Source organism: Ranitomeya variabilis, chromosome 3, assembly GCF_051348905.1.
Source record: "Ranitomeya variabilis isolate aRanVar5 chromosome 3, aRanVar5.hap1, whole genome shotgun sequence".
Taxonomy (NCBI): Eukaryota; Metazoa; Chordata; class Amphibia; order Anura; family Dendrobatidae; genus Ranitomeya; species Ranitomeya variabilis.
The window spans coordinates 228838694-228860167 of record NC_135234.1 but is presented as its reverse complement, the minus strand read 5'-3'; the positions used below and the strand labels follow the sequence as shown (position 1 = coordinate 228860167).

The window sequence follows — 21474 nt, the reverse complement described above, 5'->3', positions numbered from 1 at the left end:
CATCTCACCTATATATAGTATATATCTGTGTGTCATCTCCTGTATATAGTATATACCTGTATGTCATCTCCTCCTATACATAGCATATACCTGTGTCATCTCCTCCTGTATATACTATATACCTGTAGGTAATCTGCTCCTGTATATAGTATATACCTGTGTGTCATCTCCTCCTGTATATAGTATATACCTGTATGTCATCTCCTCCTGTATGTAGTATGTACCTGTATGTCATCTCCTCCTCTATATAGTATATACCTGTGTGTCATCTCTCCTGTATATAGTATATATCTGTGTGTCATCTCCTCCTGTATATAGTATATACCTGTGTGTCATCTCCCCTGTAAATAGTATATACCTGTGTGTCATCTCCTGTATATAGTATATAGCTGTATGTCATCTCCTCCTGTATTTGACCTCGTTCACACGTTATTTGGTCAGTATTTTTACCTCAGTATTTGTAAGCTAAAATGGCAGCCTGATAAATCCCCAGCCAACAGTAAGCCCACCCCCTGGCAGTATATATTAGCTCACACATACACATAATAGACTGGTCATGTGACTGACAGCTGCCGGATTCCTATATGGTACATTTGTTGCTCTTGTAGTTTGTCTGCTTATTAATCAGATTTTTATTTTTGAAGGATACCAGACTTGTGTGTGTTTTAGGGCGAGTTTCGTGTGTCAAGTTGTGTGTGTTGAGTTGCGTGTGGCGACATGCATGTAGGGACTTTTGTGAGATGAGTTTTGTGTGGCGACATGCGTGTAGCAACTTTTTGTGTGTCGAGTTGCATGTGACAGGTTAGTGTAGCAAGTTGTGTGCAGCAAGTTTTGCGCATGGCGAGTTTTGCGCGTGGCGAGTTTTATGTGTGGTGCCTTTTGAGTATGTGCAAGTTTTGTGTGAGGCAACTTTTGCATGTGTTGCAACTTTTGTGCATGTGGCAATTTTTCTGCGTGTGGCAATTTTTCTGCGTGTGCAAGTTTTGCGTGTGGCGAGTTTTGCACGTGTGGCGAGTTTTGCATGTGGAGAGTTTTGCGCGTGGCGAGTTTTGAGCGGCGACTTTTGTGTTTCTACTTTTATGTGGCGAGGTTGGTGTATGTGTGGTGAAATGTGCACTGAGGGTGGTATATGTGTTCGAGCACGTGGTAGTGTGTGGCGCATTTTGTGTGTGTGTTCATATCCCCGTGGTGGTGTGATTATCCCATGTTGGGGCCCCACCTTAGCAACTGTACAGTATATACTCTTTGGTGCCATCGCTGTCATTCTTTAAGTCCCCCTTGTTCACATCTGGCAGCTGTTAATTTGCCTCCAACACTTTTCCTTTCATTTTTTCCCCATTATGTAGATAGGGGCAAAATTGTTTGGTGACTTGGAAAGCGCGGGGTTAAAATTTCACCTCACAATATAGCTTTGACGCTCTCAGGGTCCAGACGTGTGACTGTGCAAAATTTTGTGCCTGTAGCTGCGACGCCTCCAACACTTTTCCTTTCACTTTTTCCCCATTATGTAGATAGGGGCAAAATTGTTTGGTGAATTGGAAAGCGCGGGGTTAAAATTTCACCTCACAACATAGCCTATGACGCTCTCGGGGTCCAGACGTGTGACTGTGCAAAATTTTGTGGCTGTAGCTGCTACGGTTCAGATGCCAATCCCGGACATACATACATACATACATACATACACACACACACACATTCAGCTTTATATATTAGATATATACACATACATACATACATACATACACATACATATATATATATATATATATATATATAGTCATGGCCAAAAGTATTCACACCTCTGCAATTCTGTCAGATAATACTCAGTTTCTTCCTGAAAATGGTTGCAAACACATTCTTTGGTATTATTATCTTCATTTAATTTGTCTTAAATAAAAAAACACAAAAAGAATTGTCCTAAAGCCAAATTCAATATAATTCCACACCAAACATAAAAAAGGGGTGTGGACAAAAGTATTGGCACTGTTCGAAAAATCATGTGATGCTTCTCTAATTTGTGTAATTAACAGCGCCTGTAACTTACCTGTGGCACCTAACAGGTGTTGGCAATAACTAAATCACACTTGTAGCCAGTTGACATGGATTAAAGTTGACTCAACCTCTGTCCTGTGTCCTTTTGTGTACCACATTGAGCATGGAGAAAAGAAAGAAGACCAAAGAACTGTCTGAGGACTTGAGAAACCAAATTGTGAGGAAGCATGAGCAATCTCAAGGCTACAAGTCCATCTCCAAAGACCTGAATGTTCCTGTGTCTACCGTGCGCAGTGTCATCAAGAAGTTTAAAGCCCATGGCACTGTGGCTAACCTCCCTAGATGTGGACGGAAAAGAAAAATTGACAAGAGATTTCAACGCAAGATTGTGCGGATGTTGGATAAAGAACCTCGACTAACATCCAAACAAGTTCAAGCTGCCCTGCAGTCCGAGGGTACAACAGTGTCAACCCGTACTATCCGTCGGCGTCTGAATGAAAAGGGACTGTATGGTAGGAGACCCAGGAAGACCCCACTTCTTACCCCGAGACATAAAAAAGCCAGGCTGGAGTTTGCCAAAACTTACCTGAAAAAGCCTAAAACGTTTTGGAAGAATGTTCTGTGGTCAGATGAGACAAAAGTAGAGCTTTTTGGGCAAAGGCATCAACATAGAGTTTACAGGAGGAAAAAAAGAGGCATTCAAAGAAAAGAACACGGTCCCTACAGTCAAACATGGCGGAGGTTCCCTGATGTTTTAGGGTTGCTTTGCTGCCTCTGGCACTGGACTGCTTGACCGTGTGCATGACATTATGAAGTCTGAAGACTACCAACAAATTTTGCAGCATAATGTAGGGCCCAGTGTGAGAAAGCTGGGTCTCCCTCAGAGGTCATGGGTCTTCCAGCAGGACAATGACCCAAAACACACTTCAAAAAAGACTAGAAAATGGTTTGAGAGAAAGCACTGGAGACTTCTAAGGTGGCCAGCAATGAGTCCAGACCGGAATCCCATAGAACACCTGTGGAGAGATCTAAAAATGGCAGTTTGGAGAAGGAACCCTTCAAATATCAGGGACCTGGAGCAGTTTGCCAAAGAAGAATGGTCTAAAATTCCAGCAGAGCATTGTAAGAAACTCATTGATGGTTACCGGAAGCAGTTGGTCGCAGTTATGAGGGTGCCAATACTTTTGTCTGGCCCATTTTTGGAGTTTTGTGTGAAATGATCAATGTTTTGCTTTTTGCTTCATTCTCTTTTGTGTTTTTTCATTTAAGACAAATTAAATGAAGATAATAATACCAAAGAATTTATGTTTGCAATCATTTTCAGGAAGAAACTGAGTATTATCTGACAGAATTGCAAAGGTGTGAATACTTTTGGCCATGACTGTATATATATATTTGTCTAAGGGGTACTTCCGTCTTTCTGTCGGCAACTTCCGTCACGGAAATCCCGCGTTGCTGATTGTTCTCGCCAGCTGCCTGTCATGGCTGCCGCGACCAATCAGCGACGGGCACAGTCCGATTAGTCCCTCCCTACTCCCCTGCAGTCAGTGCCCGCCGCCCGCTCCATAATCCCCTCCAACTACCGCTCAGACAGGGTTAATGCCAGCCTATGCAGCATCAATAGTAAAAAGATGTAATGTTAAAAATAATAAAAAAACAAAAAAAACTGCTATTTTCACCTTCCGCCGTCCGACGATGCGCTCGCGCCGGCCACTATCTGCCTTTCCCAGAGATGCATTGCGAAATTACCCAGAAGACTTTGCGGTCTGCGTGGGCTGTGTGATATACTGCGTGGGCAGTGCTACATACTATGTGCCCTGTGTTATACACTGTGTGGGCTGTGTTATATACCGCGTGGCTGCTATATACTACATGGGCAGTGTTATATACTGCGTGGTCTGTGTGATATACTGCGTGGGCTGTGCTATATACCACATGCCCTGTGTTATATACTACGTCGACTGTTATATACTGCGTGGCTACTATATACTGCGTGAGCTGTGTTATATACTGTTTGGGCTGTGTTATATACTGCGTGGCCATTGTTATATACTGCGTGGCCTGTATTAACGCATCGGGTATTCTACAATATGTATGTATGTATGTATAGAGAAGCCACTTAGTATATAGCACAGGCAACGTAGTATATAGGAGCCATGTAGTATATAGCCGACAAATATTACGTGGCCTGTGCTATATACTATGTGGCTGCTATATACATACATATTGTAGAATACCCGATGCGTTAATACAGGCCACGCAGTATATAACAGTGGCCACGCAGTGTATAACACAGCCCACATACTATATAACACAGCCCACGCAGTATATAGCAGCCACGCAGTATATAACACAGTCGACATAGTATATAACACAGGCCACGCAGTATAACACAGGGCATGTAGTATATAGCACAGCCCACGCAGTATATAACTCTGCCCATGTAGTATATAGCAGCCACGCGGTATATAACACAGCCCACGCAGTATATAACACAGGGCATGTAGTATATCACACAGGGCACGTAGTATTTAGCACTGCCCACGCAGTATATCACACAGCTCACGCAGTATATAACACTGCCCATGTAGTATATAGCAGCCATGCGGTATATAATACAGCCCACGAGTATATAACACAGGGCACGTAGTATTTAGCACTGCCCACGCAGTATATCACAGCCCACGCAGTATATCACAGCCCATGCAGTATATAACACTGCCCATGTAGTATATAGAAGCCACGTGGTATATAACACAGCCCACGAAGTATTTAGCAGTGTGGGCACCATATGCCTGTTAAAAAAAAAAAATACTTAAAATAAAAAATAAAAATTTCAAAAAAACTGACGGTCACATCCAAACATAGATCAAGTGTGAACAGGTGCTGAACCTAGAGTCACCAACTCGTACACAGTCAAATAAATAAGGCAGCACACTGTAGCGCTAAAATATGCAAACATGAAACTTGAAAGTTTCATGTTTGCATATTTTAGCGCTACAGTGTGCTGCCTTATTTATTTAAAATAAAAAATAGTTATATACTCACCCACTGGGATCCAGCGAAGCTCTGGCGATGCGCGCGCGGCTGCCGCCATCTTCCGTTCCCAGAGATGCATTACGAAATTACCCAGATGACTTAGCGGTCTCGCAAGACCGCAAAGTCTTCTGGGTAATTTCGCAATGCATCTCTGGGAATGGCAGATGGCGGCCGGCGCGAGCGCATCGTCGGACGACGGAAGGTGAGAACAGCAGGTTTTTTTTAATTATTTTTAACATTACATCTTTTTACTATTGATGCTGCATAGGCAGCATCAATAGTAAAAAGTTGGGGACACACAGGGTTAATAGCAGCGGTAACGGAGTGCGTTACACCGCGGCCCATTACCGCTGGCATTAACCCTGTGTGAGCGGTGACTGGAGGGGATTATGGAGCGGGCAGCGGGCACTGACTGTAGGGGAGTAGGGAGGGACTAATCAGACTGTGCCCGTCGCTGATTGGTGGCGGCAGCCATGACAGGCAGCTAGCGAGACCAATCAGCGACGCGGGATTTCCGTGACGGAAGTTACAGACAGAAAGATGGAAGTACCCCTTAGACAATATATATATATATATATATATATATATATATATATATATATATATATATATATATATATATATATATATATATATATATACATTCCTGCTTATTTAGAGATACTGTCACTTCATATGTTAGGCAGGATCTTGCTGAATTGCCTGTCACTTAGGAAGGATGGCTACAGTGATGAGGTTGGTCTGCAAAGCTACAGCATGGTATGGATGTATAAGCAACCTTGCCAGAATTGTCATTTTTAGAACCAGTTTCAAATACAAACATTTTTCAGCATATGATCAGTGGTTTCAAAAATTGTGGCCAAGGATCTGACTGACGTTTCTACCAACGTAAAGGGAAACTTATTGATTATTAGAAAATTACCTAATCCATAAATCAGGTTTTCGGGTTATTTTTTTTCCCTTCTTATCACAATATGAATAAAAAATAAAAAATATCAGCCTTCAAATTTTCACACTGGTCACTGGGCCTTTTTTTTAGACTTTATCTTCCAAGTCTTTCAGGAAATTACATGGCTAAATAGACACAATGATGGCATCTCAACACTATTTTTTGTATTGAAGCATGTAATGAGAGTGTGAAAAAGATCATTGTGAAAGGAGTCAGGCCATGTGCACACGTTAAGTATTTTTCGCGTTTTTTTCGCTATAAAAACGTGATAAAAACGCGAAAAAAACGCTTACATATGCCTCCCATTATTTTCAGTGTATTCCGCATTTTTTGTGCAAATGTAGCCTTTTTTTCCGCGAAAAAATCGCATTGCGGAAAAAAAAGCAACATGTTCATTAAAATGCGGAATTGCAGGGGATTCCGCACACCTAGGGGTCCATTGATCTGCTTACTTCCCGCACGGGGCTGTGCCCACGATGCGGGAAGTAAGCAGATTATGTGCGGTTGGTACCCGGGGTGGAGGAGAGGAGACTTTCCTCCACGCACTGGGCACCATATAAGTGGTCAAAAAATAAGAATTAAAATAAAAAATAGTCCTATACTCACCCTCGATGTCTTCCCGCCTCCACTGCACGCTGTCGCTTCGGTTCCTGTAGCTGATGTGCGGTGGAGGACCTTGCCGATGACGTCACTGTCCTGTGATTGGTCGTGAGCGGTCATGTGACCGCTCACGTGACCGTGACGTCACGGAAGGTCCTGTGCGCACAGACCAGCTATAGGAAGAGGAACGGACACCACTGAGGAGATGTCTGGGTGAGTATAACCTTTTTTTTTTATTTTTTTTATTATTTTTAAACATTCTATCTTTTACTATTGATGCTGCATAAGCTGCATCTATAGTAAAAAGTTGGTCACACTTGTCAAACAGTATGTTTGACAAGTGTGACCAACCTGTCAGTCAGTTTTCCAAGCGATGCTACAGATCGCTTGGAAAACTTTAGCATTCTGCAAGCTAATTACGCTTGCAGAATGCTAAAAAAACGCGAAAAAAACGGAAAAAAAACGGAAAAAAAAAATGCGGATTTCTTGCAGAAAATTTCCGGTTTTCTTCAGGAAATTTCTGCAAGAAATCCGCAACGTGTGCACATACCCTAAGGTGTGACATTGCCTATTGTTAATGGTGGACCCTGTGTTATCAGCTGTGTATAGAGGTTGTAAACCTGTCACAGGTAAAGAATCGGGATGAAACCACTTCCAGAAAGAACAGGAAGTATAGGTCTAAATATAAACCAACAGCAACTATAGAAATTGAAAGATTACTAATTTTGTGTTTTGTTTTTTTTTAAATAAAAATTGTGATATGAAAAAAGAACAGCCAAACAATATGTCACTTTCTGATGATGGCTTCCCTTTAATGGTGGCCTAAAGAAAGACGACCTCCTTTTTCTTGCACTCTCTCTTTCTTCTCTTTTCTGTTTCACCCTTTCCTTTTCTTTTTCTATGTTCATATATAAACTGAGATTGTCCATATAAACTGATCTCTATTTTTATATTCACATTAGGAATGACATTTGCAGAATGTAATTTTATGTGTGTGCTTGCCAATTCTTTTCATCCCTCATGTCTTGATGCCAGATAGTATTGTGTAAAAAATCCCAGTGTCCACTTTTTTTTTTTTTTTTTAGCACTGATTAACCCCTTAGGCTATGTGCACATGTTCAGGAATTTTCGCGTTTATTTTGTGCTTTTCGCTATAAAAACGCGATAAAACTGAGAAAAAAAAATGCATACATTAAGCATCCTATTTATCAGAATGCAATCCGCATTTTTTGTGCACATGCTGCGCTTTTTTCCGCGGCGGAATCGCATTCCGGAAAAAAGCAGCATGTTCATTCTTTGTGCGGAATAGCGGGGATTCCGCACACATAGGATTGCATTGATCCACTTACTTCCCGCATGGGGCTATGCCCACCATACGGGAAGTAAGCGGAGCATGTGCGGTTGGTACCCAGGGTGAAGGAGAGGAGACTCTCCTCCAGGCCCTGGGAACCATATCATTGTTAAAAAAAAGAATTAAAATAAAAAAAATCATGATATTCTCACCTTCCGACGTCCCTGGCGGTTTTCCCGCTCCTCGCGATGCTTCCGTTCCCAATAATGCATTGCGAGAATGACCTGTGAAGACGTGGCGGTCTCGCAAGACTTCTACGTCATCTGGGGTCATTGCCACTAGGCATTATTGGGAACGGGATTTGCCGCGAGCATCGCGAGGAGCGGGAAGCGTGCGGGGGCCGCCGGAAGGTGAGAATATCACGATTTTTTCTTTTTTTTTTATTATTTTTAACATTAGATCTTTTTACTATTGATGCAGCTCGGTGCTGCTAGTGGCCAAGCTCCTGCACTAATAGCCAGGGACAGTGCCAACACGGCCCCTGGCTGTTTAATGCCCTAAATGCTGTGATTGAGAGAGATCTTAACATTCAGAAGGCAGGGAGAGGGATGGGAGCTTCCTCTGCCTTCAGACTGGCGCCCCTGCGACTTAATCGCAGGGCCCAATCGTTGCCATGGTGACCCATTCTGTCTCACAAACATCGCAGTAAGTTTTGGCTCACATTTATCCTGCGCTCTACGCTGAGTGCTTACACTGGGGTGCCTGTGAAAATCTCTGAAATATGTGATTCAAACGAAACCCTCAGTGGAAGATTCCCTATAATGAAGCAGATGGAATCACTGTGGAAACATTCTGGCCAGTGATCTAATGATGTCCATCTTTTTAGGTGTGCATAAAAGTGCGGTCGACCACAGTTTTCTGCACTTCTGAAAAGAAGGACACCACTGATCAGAGGTCAAAAGGAGTCTTGAGTAACTCCCCGGTCACATTATAGTGAATGGATCCCTGGGAGGGTTTCATCTGAATCACGTAATTCGAAGACTTAGATGCAGACCCCGATATAAGAGCTCAGCGTGGTGCGCAGGATAAATGCGAAACCAAAAGTTATGTAAAACGTTCCCAATAAAAGCTTCAACTAAATTCACAAAAAAGCAAGTCTCCACCCAAGTCTATCATCTATCAATAGAAATATAGGGCCTTCCACGTTACTGGTAGTACAAAGGCTCTGGAAAAGCGAGATGGGTTCCTCCCCCCCTCAAAAAAAAGAATTTCAGCTAATTTTGCGCTCTCAAATCCAAATGCCTCATACCTTCTGAGCCCCACATTGTGCATAAACCACATTTAGACTCCACATGTTTAGTAGTATAATTTCTAAAATAGGGTCACATGAGGGGGAATATTCTGTTCTTCTAGCATTTAGGGGCTCTGTATATGGAGTTTGCAAACTATTCTAGGAAAATCTGAGCTGCAAGAGGCAAATAGCGCTCCATTCCACCTGAGTCTTACCGTATGGCTAAGCAGTACTGTACAGCCACATATGGGATATTGCCACATTCAGCAGAAATTGTGTGACAAATTTTGGTGCCATTTTTACCCATTCTCCTGTGTGAAAATGTAAAATCTGGGGCTAAAACAATTTTTTTGTGGCAAACATGTAATCATTTTTCCTACACAGACCAATTATATAAAATTCTGTGACACACATGTAATGCCAATATGATCACTGCACTGCTTGATGATTTAATTGAAAGGTGTAGTTTGTAAAATGGGGTAACTTATGTGGGGGGGGGGGGTTTCTGCTGTTCTGGCACCTCAGGGGCTCTCTCCAAGGGGGTCATGGCATCTGCCAGTGAAATCTGCACTATTATATGGCGCTCCTTCCCTTCTGAGCTTTGCACTGTACCTGAAAAGTAGTTCTCGATTACATGTAGGGTATTGGCGCAATCAGAAGAAATTGCACAACAAACTGAGAGGTCCGTTTCTTCCCATTAGCCCTTACAAAAATTAAAAATTTGGGGCCAAAACAGCATTTTAGCTGTAAAAGTTTAACTATTCTTTCTTCATTGCACAATGATATAAATTTCTGTGAGACACATGGGGTGTTAACATGCTCACTGCTCCCAATGATGAATTAATTGAGAGGTGTAGTTTGTAAAATGATGTCCCTTATGGGGGCTTTCTGCTGTTCTGGCACCTCAGGGGCTCTGCCAATGTAACATGGCACCCTCAAACCCATCAAAATCTGAACTGCAATATGGCGCTTCTTCCCTTTTAAGCTTTGCACTGTGCCTCAAAAGTAGTTTTCAGCCACATATGGGGTCTTAGGGCACTCAGAAGAAATTGAACAAAAAAATTGTATGGTGCATTTTCTCCTGTTACCCTTGTGAAAATAAAGAAAAATTGGAGCTAAAAGTTAACTTTTTGTGGGGAAAATGTGATTTTTTTTATTTTCATGTCTCTACCTGGGGGTTCAAGGAGCTCACCACACATCTAGATATGTCAGTTGTGGGGCTTTCCACTGTTTAGGCACATCAAGTGCTCTCCAAACGCGACATGGCATCCACTCTCGATTCCAGCCATTTTTGTGTTCAAAAGGTCAAACGGTGCGCCTTCCCTTCCGAGCCCTGTAATGCACCCAAACAGTAGTATTCCTGCACATATGGGTTATCGGTGTACTCAGGAGAAATTGCACAACAAATTGAGGTTTTTTTTTTCCTTTTACCCTTGTGAAAATAAAAAATTGGGGCCCAAAGTAAAAGGTTTATGAAAAAAAGTAAAATGTTCACTTTTTCCTTCCATTGCATTAATTCCTGTGAAGCACCTGAACGGTTAATAAACATCTTGAATGTGGTTTTGAGGACTGGGAGGGGTACAGTTTTAAGAAAGGTGTAATTTTGGGGGGTATTTTCTGTCATATAGGCCCCGCAAAGTCACTTCAAATGTGATGTCCCTAAAAAAATGGTTTTATAAATTTTGTTGGAAAAATGAGAAATCGTTGGTCAACTTTTAACTCTTCCTAGTTCCTAACAAAAAAAATTCTGTGTACATCAGCACAATTTTTTGTAAGTAGACATGTGGGAAATATTATTTATAAACTATTTTGTGTGACATATCTCTCTAGCTTAAGGGCAGAAGAATTCAAAGTTTTAAAATTGTGACATTTTCAAAATTTTGCCAAATTTCCAATATTTTCACAAATAAACGCAAGTTATATAGAACAAATTTTACCACTATCATGAAGTACAATATGTCTAAAAAAAACAACAAAAAAACCCCACTATCTCAGTATCACCAGGATCCGTTGAAGCGTTCCAGAGTTAAAGTGACACTGGCCAGATTTAAAAAATGAGGCTTGGTCATTAACGTACAAAGTGGGTCAGTCCTTAAGGGATTAAAGAGATCCTGTCAGCAGCATTTTACAAAAGTAAATTACAGACAGGGCCATATTAGCATTGTCATACTGATTAAACTGATACCTCAGGTGAAGAAATCCATTTTGTAGATTTTCTTTAATCGTTATTTGAAGTTTCCTTGTATTCATCTCTTCGGCATCGGGGTTGGCCTGTGGGTGGGACTGTGGTAAGGTCTTCAGCTTTGTTCTATCCCCTCCGCTGTGTCTGGGTGTCATTTCTTCTTTATTTAAAATTGGCACCGTTTCACTGAAGCCCACCATTAGATCAATCTGCGTTAAGCGCCACCTGCGGCTAGGACTAATGGTGGGCTTCAGTAAAATGGCACCGGTTGCACTAAGCAATCTACTCATGAGCAGCTGCGCTATTATGCTGAAGCCCACCATTAGATCTATGCAAGCGCCACTCACTGCTAGGACTAATGATGGGCTTCGGTAAAATGGCAGCAGTTGCACTGAGCAATCTATGCATGACGCTTTTTGCTAAATATTGTTTAGAGCTCGTTATTTGCAAGCGCCACCCGCGGTTAGGTCGGCGCCGGCGCTACATTTTAAATATAGAAGATATTACACCCAGACACAGTGGAGGGGACAGTACAAAGCTGAAGACCCTACCTGCAGTCCCACCCCGATGCTGAAAGATAGGAATACAAGGAAAATATACAAAATGGATTTCTTCACATGAGGTATAATTTTAATCAGTATGACAGCGCTAATATGTCCCTGCCTGTACAGGGTCCCTGCCTAATAGGGTTCTCCAAGAATGTAAAAAAAAATTACCCCTTTCATGCAATTCAAATTGCAACCCGCCCTAGTCATGTGTCAGGATGGGCTGCTGTCTGATGAAACAGCTCAAGACCAGTGTCTCAACTGTCAGAAGTTCGGTATCTTAAACACAAACACCTCAGTGAGCTGTTGGAGCAGGTCTGACAGGAGAAGAAAGAAATCATCTTGCTGACTGACTGCGAAGAGAGGACGATTTATTTCTTATCATGTTACAGCTCTACTCCGGTATATCAGAGGTACGTGTGCTTACGATATCGCTGTTCTGGGAGTTAAAACACTGGTCTTAAGAAGTGCTTCTTCAGACAGCAACCTGTGCTGACACTTGACTACGACTGGTTGCCGTTTGAATTTGGAGAAAGGGGCCATTTAATCACATTCTTGGAGAACTCCAGTGACATATGAATTAAACCTCTCACTTTGTGCAGTTAGGTGATATAGGAAACCATTTGGAAATTAGAAATGTTATGCCATCCTCGTACATGATAAGTATGTTGTGATTTGTGGATTCTACAACAAGCACAGCTTGTGTATTTACTTCTATGGCTTTGCCACTGATTCACACAAATGAATAAGAAAAATATCTTACCTTGCTAATCGTTCATGCTGTAAAAAGACAAAATAAGAGTTTTAGCTTTAGGATTTGAGAAAGCAAAATGTAAAAATGACAGGATAACACATTCATGTATACCATAAGACTGGTGATAATGAACTGCTTAGATCTGTTCTAAAGAAAGGCATGTCTTGAAAGCCTGACCTCTAGTAATTGAAAAAAAAAAGGTGAAATAACAGATACAGAAACAACCATCTGATTCCAATTTTAAGTAAATTAAGTTACGGTAGTCAATATGATTCTAAACCCAAAATTGTATCAAATCCTCTCAAAGATTGTAATTCTTAATGTATAATGTGAAAATTATATTTTATATTAATTAGGGCAGCATACAAGTACTGTACTTTCTCTAAGGCCCCTTTCACACATCAGTTTTTTGCCATCAGTCGAATTTTGAAAAAAACGGATCCGGAGACTGATGCCGCCGGATCCGTTTTTTTTCTCATACACTTGTATTAGCAACGGATAGCCTCGCGTTTCATCCGTCGTTCGCCAGATCTGTCAAAAGTTGTTTGTCCGGTGGCCGGAAACAAGGGACAAAGTAACGTTTTTTGTGTTGAAAAAACGGACAGCGACGGATCTGTCGCCGTCCATCGTTTGCGAGAATGAAAGCCTATGCTCCGGATCCGTCAAATGATGGAATCCGGCAACGGATTCCGTTTTTCTTAACTGAGCATGCTCCGATCCAATTAGCCAGATCTGCTAGTCGGATCCATCCAAAAAACAAATCCGTCGCATCAGTTTTCCAAGCATCAGTCAAGCCAACGGATTGTGACTAACGACAAAAAACTGATGTGTGAAAGGGGCCTTAGGAAGAGATTAAAAGGAATCTGTCAGCAAGTTTTAGCTATGTAATCTGAAAACAGCACGAGGCAGACACAGAGACCCCGATTCCAGCGATAGGTTTTGCTTAGTTTACGGAGTGGGGTAGTTATGACAGAGTCACAGTTTTCTCTGCCACAGTTAGCAGAGTTGAGCGGTGTATTCCTTGGCCACACAGCATTCTGTATACAATGTATAGTGATGGAAAGCTAATAATCAATGCTGGGGGTATAGCTGGACTAGGAGGCATGAGGACAGCTGTCCTGCAGTGATAATCTCCGGTTGGTAAATCACTGATCGTATTCAAACAGCAAAACACATTCAAGTTAGTGAAACATCACAGTGATCAGGGCCTCTGCTCCTACATTATGGTGCTCTCAGATTACATAGCAAAAACCTGCGACAGACTCTCTTTAAGCATTTTGCTTCAGTTGTTCCGCAGAAAAAAAAGACAAATTTTGATGCTGGTTTATTATACTCAGAAACTTGTGCTATACAGCACTTGGGACACTTTTGTAAAGATGGATGGGGCTTGGACCAACAGAAATCTACACCAGCTAAGATTTCAATTTGTAGTTCACAGACGGCCCAAAATGTGTCAAACTTGTGCCGAGGCGTGCACCTCCTTATGAGTTTGCTGCATCCTGCTCCGAGGCTTCTGGTCAGGACTTAGTAAACACCTTTCATCGGTTGTTTTAGATTGGGTTCCCATGTTGTGGCCATTGAGTGTTATTTTTGCCTGCGATCGTTGTAGAACCGCAAGGTTTTTGTTGTGACTTTTTAAAAGTCACGGCAAACTGATGTGTTTTTGAAGAAGCTGCAGCAGGAGATTAAGTTTTCTTCGCCGCAGCTGGATGATTTACAGCTACTAGCCTGCTTGATTACATGTGGGGATTCCCTAGCAATCAGGCAACCCCCACATGTACTTATGCTGGCTAACAGATGTAAATCACTCAGCTGAGGCGATGAAAACTAAATCTCCGAGCACTTAAAAAATACTCGGGAGGACCCCGAGCATGCTCGGGAAATCTCGAGTAATGAGTATATTCGCTCATCACTAGTTATAACCCAAGTTGCCTTTGACATAGCCAAACCATTTGTGATTCTAATGAACTGGGCCTAAAGCACCATAGGGTCCTAAGTTGTTTGAAGACCAGAGGTCTGGATATTGTGACCATAATACTAAGGCTAAAATATTAGTAATATAGTATTATTAACTGGAAGGCAGGCCTACCTCTACAATATATTATTGCATTACCTTCTGCCCAACCAGAAGGTGCCATCATTAGTGCGTGTAATGGTACAGTTACCATTCAGACAATTATACAAATCTTCAGCACCACTTATACGCAGTACAGCCTTTTTTCTGATCTGTAATTAATTGGTTGCTATAGATTCCCGTTGACCCGATTATTGCTGGGTCATGTAAAATTCTGTAGTGCTATATATGCTGAGTGCCACCGGCAAGTTACAATCGCTAGGTACAACTATGCCCGTGTATACAGTGTTACAGCAATGCAATTGTATGTGGCTTATTCAGCTTTATTTTTCAGCTACAACATACTAAAGAATGTTTAATGATATTTTGTTAATCTTGGTGATTTGCAACTCACAGAAGAGATAGGAGGTTGTGCCTAACAAACGCCATTATTGCTAGACTCTAACGCATCGGGTATTCTAGAATATGTATGTGCAGCGCCCCAGAGTCCTGGTCGTTGCAGTAATGTCATTCTTCCACCAGGGGGAGTGATATTACGTCTGATGGCACTAAAAGAGTTCACCTTACCAGGTATCACAAAACACACACTACACTTCACACTCTAGTCCACCAGGGGGAGCCTTGCTCCTATCTATTAGGGCACTCCTCACATTAGGGTAAAACTGGTGGGTTGGATAGGAAGTTAGTCAGAAGCTGACTGGGCTCGGCCCAGGCAACACCTGTCAGGCAGACAGGGGGAAAGGAGGAACATCTGAGCTGCAGACAGAGGGTCCCTGTCAGGGGTGGGATCCTGGCAGAGGCCTAGCATGAGACAGAAAGACACGGAGCTGCGCCTGCCCCACGTGCAGCAGCATCCTAAGAAAGGACAAGAAAGGAATTGTATTGTGGAGAGTGAGAAACGAAGTCACAGCACAAGGAGACACCAGGAGGAGTTCTGCCCTGAGAGAGGCTGCCTCCTTCTGAGGCGCATAGCCGGTGGCCGGAACACCGAGGGAGTAATTGACTCTACGCATTACTTCAGAGACCGGCAGGACAGTCAATTCCAAGTTGGCTGCCCGACCTTAATACCTAAGACAGTGGCAAATTGTGGGGGGTCGGGGCATCTCTAGGGTCCCTATAAACAAGCCTCAGGCCATCAGTCATACCGGTTTGTCCTATCCATACCATCTGGGGGACAGAAAGGAAGAAATAACATCTAGAACATCTACAAAGGTTGTGAGGATTATCCCGAGTTGCTCAGCAGGGAGGTACTACAACACCCAGGCGCTAGTAGGAAGGCTACCGATTTCCACCTGGATAAGGGAACTCTGGATTTGCCTTCGGACCGGCCGGACTCTGCCTGCCCTGTGATCTGTACCCTGGACTGTGGATGCTGAAGTCTTCAGTAAAAGGTAAAGAGACTGCACCATTTGTGTTCTCGTTATTCACTGCGCCTTACACCATCACCATCTACACCTCCGGGAAGCCCTGGGGATACACTTCACCTGTGGGAAGGTATACCATCTAGCTGCCATTCCATCACCCCAGCGGACCCCTAAGCAGCGTCGGTCACCCTAACCGAATACCACAGGTGGCGTCACGAACATTTTCCATATAAACACTCTGCCGTTTATTGGACGCCCCTCATAGGGCCACGGGCCGGGTCGGGCCACCGTGACATCCCCATCGAGTACTGAATGACCCAGTACAGAGTACCCCATTGCCCTTACGTGGGGGCGATCCATATGTAGTTTATTTATCAAGATTTTAGAATAATACATTGAATACACAGTATTCGGCAGGCCGCGACCAATTAGCGAGGCGTGGTTCAAATCCCGCGCCAATTCGCAGCCGGACTGCGCCTGTCGCTGATTGTTCGCGGCTGGCCATGTTGTATATAACAGCCCACGTAGTAAATAGCACAGCCACCTAGTATGTAGCACAGCCACCTAGTATGTAGCACAGCCACCTAGTATGTAGCACAGCCACCTAGTATGTAGCACAGCCACCTAGTATGTAGCACAGCCACCTAGTATGTAGCACAGCCACCTAGTATGTAGCACAGCCACCTAGTATGTAGCACAGCCACCTAGTATGTAGCACAGCCCACGGAGTATATAGCACAGCCATGGAGTATATAACACAGCCCACAGAGTATACAGCACAGCCACGTAGTATATAGCACAGCCCACGGAGTGTATAACAGCCCACATAGCATATAACACAGCTCACATAGTATATAACAGCCCATACACACAGTGTATAACACAGGCCACGTAGTGTATAACACAGGCCACGTAGTGTCTAACACAGGCCACGTAGTGTATAACACAGGCCACGTAGTGCATAGCACAGGCCACGCAGTGTATAGCACAGGCCACGCAGTGTATAGCACAGCCCACGCAGTATATTGCACAACCCACGCAGTATATTGCACAGCCCACGCAGTATATTGCACAGCCCACGCAGTATATTGCACAGCCCACGTAGTATATTGCACAGCCCAGGTAGTATATTGCACAGCCACGCAGTATATTGCACAGCCACGCAGTATATTGCACAGCCACGCAGTATATTGCACAGCCACGCAGTATATTGCACAGCCCACGCAGTATATAGCAATGTGGGCATCATATCCCTGTTAGAAAAAAGAATTAAAATAAAAAATAGTTATATACTCGCCTTCCGTTGGCCCCCGGATGCAGGCGAAGTGGTTACTGATGCTCCTCGCGTGCTCCGGTCCCAAGAGTGCATTGCGGTCTCGCGAGACCGCTACGTCATCATCTCGTGAGACCGCAATGCATGGAGCGGTCACCGGAGCGTCGCGAGGAGCGGGAAAGGCCGGTTATGGATCCGAGGGGCCGACGGACGGTGAATATATAACGATTTTTAACATTAGATCTTTTTGCTATTGATGCCGCATAGGCAGCATTAATAGTAAAAAGTTGGTCACACAGGGTTAATAGCAGCGGTAATGGAGTGCATTACACCGCGGCATAACGCGGTCCGTTACCGCTGACATTAACCCTGTGTGAGCGCTGAGTGGAGGGGATTATGGAGCGGGCATTGACTGCGGGGAGGAAGGAGCGGCCATTTTGCCGCCGGACTGTGCCCGCCGCTGATCGCCAGGCCTCGACCAATCAGCGACCCGGGATTTCCAGGACAGACAGACAATTAAACCCTTAGACAATTAATTATATATATATATATATATATATATATATATATATATATATATATATATATATATATATATATATATATATATATATATATATATATATATATATATATATATATATATATATATATATATATATATACACTAGATTGTGGCCCGATTCTAACGCATCGGGTATTCTAGAATATGCATGTCTCCGTAGTATATGGATAATGATGATTCCAGAATTCGCGGCAGACTGTGCCCGTCGCTGATTGGTCGAGGCAACCTTTAGGACATCATCGTCGCCATGGCAACCATTATGACCTACGTTGATACTGTGCCCGTCGCTGAGTGGTCGAGGCCTGGCGGCCTCGACCAATCAGAGACGCGGGATTTCCAGGACAGACAGACGGAAAAACCCTTAGACAATTATATATATAGATATGCTATTAGCTAGGAGTTCACACTTGCTATTTAGTGGCACCACCTAGGGTTCAGATGAGGACAGGAGGAGAAAGGCTCCAGTCTGAGCGGTAGCATAGTTGGCCTAATCTAGGTGGAGGACATCCCACATACACACGGGGTCAAAATTGTTGGTACCTCTCGCTTAATGGCAGAAAATCCCACAATGGTCACAGAAATAACTTGAATCTGACAAAAGTAATAATAAATAAAAAATCTATGAAAATGAACAAATGAAAGTCAGACATTGCTTTTCAACCATGCTGCCACAGAATTAAAAAAAAAAAATAAAACTTATGAAATAGGCCTGGACAGAAATGATGGTAACCATAACTTAATATTTTGTTGCATAACCTTTTGAGGCAATCACTGCAATCAAACAATTCGTGTAACTGTCAATGAGACTTCTGCACCTCAACAGGTATTTTGGCCCACTCCTCAAGAGCAAACTGCTCCAGTTGTCTCGTGTTTAAGGCTATGTACACACGTTGAGGATTTTGCTGCGGATCCGTTGCGGATTGGCCGCTGTGGATTCGCAGCAGTTTTCCCTGAGTTTATAGTACCATGTAAACCTATGGAAAACAAAATCCGCAGTGCACATGCGGATTCCACAGCGGTTTACACCTGCTCCATAATAGGAATCCGCACAAAAACGGTGAAAAAAAACGCGGTAAATCCGCAGTAATTCTGCAGTGCAGATTTCTTGCGGATTTACCAAAATCAGTGCGGAAAAATCCGCACAACTTTCCGCAACGTGTGCACATACCCTGAAGGTTGCCTTTTCCAGACTGCAATTTTCAACTCTTTCCAAAGATGCTCAATAGGATTTAAGTCAGGGCTCATAGAAGGCCACTTAAGAATAGTCCACTGTTTTCCTCTTAGGCTGGTTTCACACTTGCGTTTTGATCTGCAGCGTTTTTGCCGAAAAAAAACGCATGCGTTTTTTCCCTATGTTTAACATTAAAAACGCATGCGTTTTTTTGTACGCGTTTTGCCGCATGCGGGTTTTTGTACGCGTTTTGCCGCGTTTAACGACGCATGCGTTTTTTTTGCTGCATGCGTTCTTTTGCAGAAATGCAACATGTAGTAATTTTCAGAGGCGTTTTTTTGCCGCAAAAAAACGCATGAGTTAATTTGCATTTGATTTGCGGCAAAAAATACATTGGTCTATGGAAACGCATGCGTTTTTGCGTACATGCGTTTACTTGCGTTTTAAACGCATGCGTTTTTATAGAAAAAAACAAGAATACACCCTGATAAGCCACCCCCCACCATCAGGGTGATAAAGGGATCCTAACCCTAACCCTAGGGATCCAAACCCTAACCCTAACCCTAACAATATGACAGTGAATACTCTCCGAGTTTATATTTTTAGTACTCTATAGCAATACCATATATCTTGGGGTGTCCACATTGAACAAAGCTTTTTATTAGAAGAATGTCCTGGTCTCCAGGTCAACATAATAGCCAATCCCTATGGATCCCTAGGGTTAGGATCCCTAAGGTTAGGGTTTGGATCCCTTTATCACTTTGATGGTGGGGGGTGGCTTATCAGTGACCTGGTGACCAGGACATTCTTCTAAACCCTAACCCTACCCCTAACACTAACCCTAGGGATCCTAACCCTAACCCTAGCTAATTCTATTAATAGTGGGTTTTCTAGTTGATTTTGATGATTGGCAGCTGTCACACGCTTCTCAGCATGCGTTTCAAAAACGCAAACGCAGGAAAAAAACGCATGTAAACGCGTCAAAACACCGCGTTTTTTTTTCTGCATGCAAAAATGCATGCGTCTAAAAAACGTAGCGTTTGCACGCGTTTTTTCACCACATGCGTTTTTTTTACAAACGCTGCAGATCAAAACGCAAGTGTGAAACCAGCCTTAGCCATTCTTGGGTGTTTTGGGTCATTAACCTGTTGCAAGACCCATGACCTGCGATTGAGACCAAGCTTTCTGACACTGGGCAGCACATTTCTCTCTAGAATCCCTTGATAGTCTTGAGATTTTGTTGTACCCGGCACAGATTCTAGACACCCTGTGCCAAATGCAGCAAAGCAGCCCCAGAACATAACAGAGCCTCCTTCATGTTTCACAGTGGGGACAGTGTTCTTTCTTGATATGCTAAATTTTTCCGTCTGTGAACAAAGAGCTGATGTGCCTTGCCAAAAAGTTCCCAGAAGCTTTGTGGCTTGTCAACATGTAGTTTGGCAAATTCCAGTCTGGATTTTTTTTCAATAATGGTGTCCCTCCTTGATCTTCTCCCATGAAGTCCATTTTGGCTCATACAACGACGGATGGTGCGATCTGACACGGATGTTCCTTGAGCTTGAAGTTCACCTTTAATCTGTTTAGAAGTTTTTCTGGGCTCTTTTGCTACCACTCGTATTATCAGTTTCTTTGATTTGTCATCAATTTTCCTCCTGCGGCCATGTCCAGGGATGTTGTCTGCAGACTCATGGATCTTAAATTTCGGAATAATATGTGCAACTATAGTCACAGGAACATCAAGTTGCTTGGAGATGGTCTTATAACTTAACTTTAACATGTTTGCCTATAATTTTCTTTCTAATCTCCTGAGAACTCTTTCCTTCGCTTCATCTGGTCCATGTTGAGTGTGATACACACCATGTCACTAAACAGCACATTGAGTATCTGTAGCCCTATATACAGACCCACTCACTGATTCCAAGATTATAGACACCTGTGATGCTAGTTAGTGGACACACCTTGATTTAACACATCCTTTTTGTCACAATATTTTCAGGGGTACCATAATTTCTGTCCAGGCCTATTTCATGAGTTGTTTTTTTTAAATTCTGTTTAAGCATGGTTAAAAAGCAATGTCTGACATTCATTTGTTCATTTTCATAGATCTTTTAGTTATTATTACTTTTGTCAGATTCAAGTCATTTCTGTGGCCATTGTGGGTTTTTCTGTCATTAAACGAGGGGTACCAACAATTTTGACCACATGTGTATGTGACAGAAAAAGTCAACATTAGAAGAGTGGACCAGCCAGTTTAGGCCAAGGGGTTTGTTGGCTATACCAGAGGGGTGCCAGGCCAGAAACAGCTAGGACACTAATGGATGTGCGTACAGGACTGTGACTGGTAACTGATAAGTGCAGGCCACAAGTGTGTATAAAAAGTGTCA

The 21474-nt window shown here is 42.9% G+C and overlaps 1 protein-coding gene across 4 annotated transcripts in view; it reads right to left on the bottom strand.

The window, feature by feature from the left end:
• The window catches only part of PPP1R12B (protein phosphatase 1 regulatory subunit 12B), an 80786-nt gene that overhangs the window by 22907 nt on the left and 36405 nt on the right, over window positions 1-21474 (bottom strand). For 3 of the 4 annotated variants that reach the window (XM_077295206.1, XM_077295207.1, XM_077295208.1), the window contains exon 2: window positions 12653-12669. In XM_077295206.1, coding sequence (XP_077151321.1) covers window positions 12653-12669 — 17 coding nt within the window. Of the gene's footprint in view, window positions 1-12652; window positions 12670-12754; window positions 12799-21474 lie in introns of those variants that run through there. The other variant, XM_077295209.1, reaches the window with a different exon arrangement.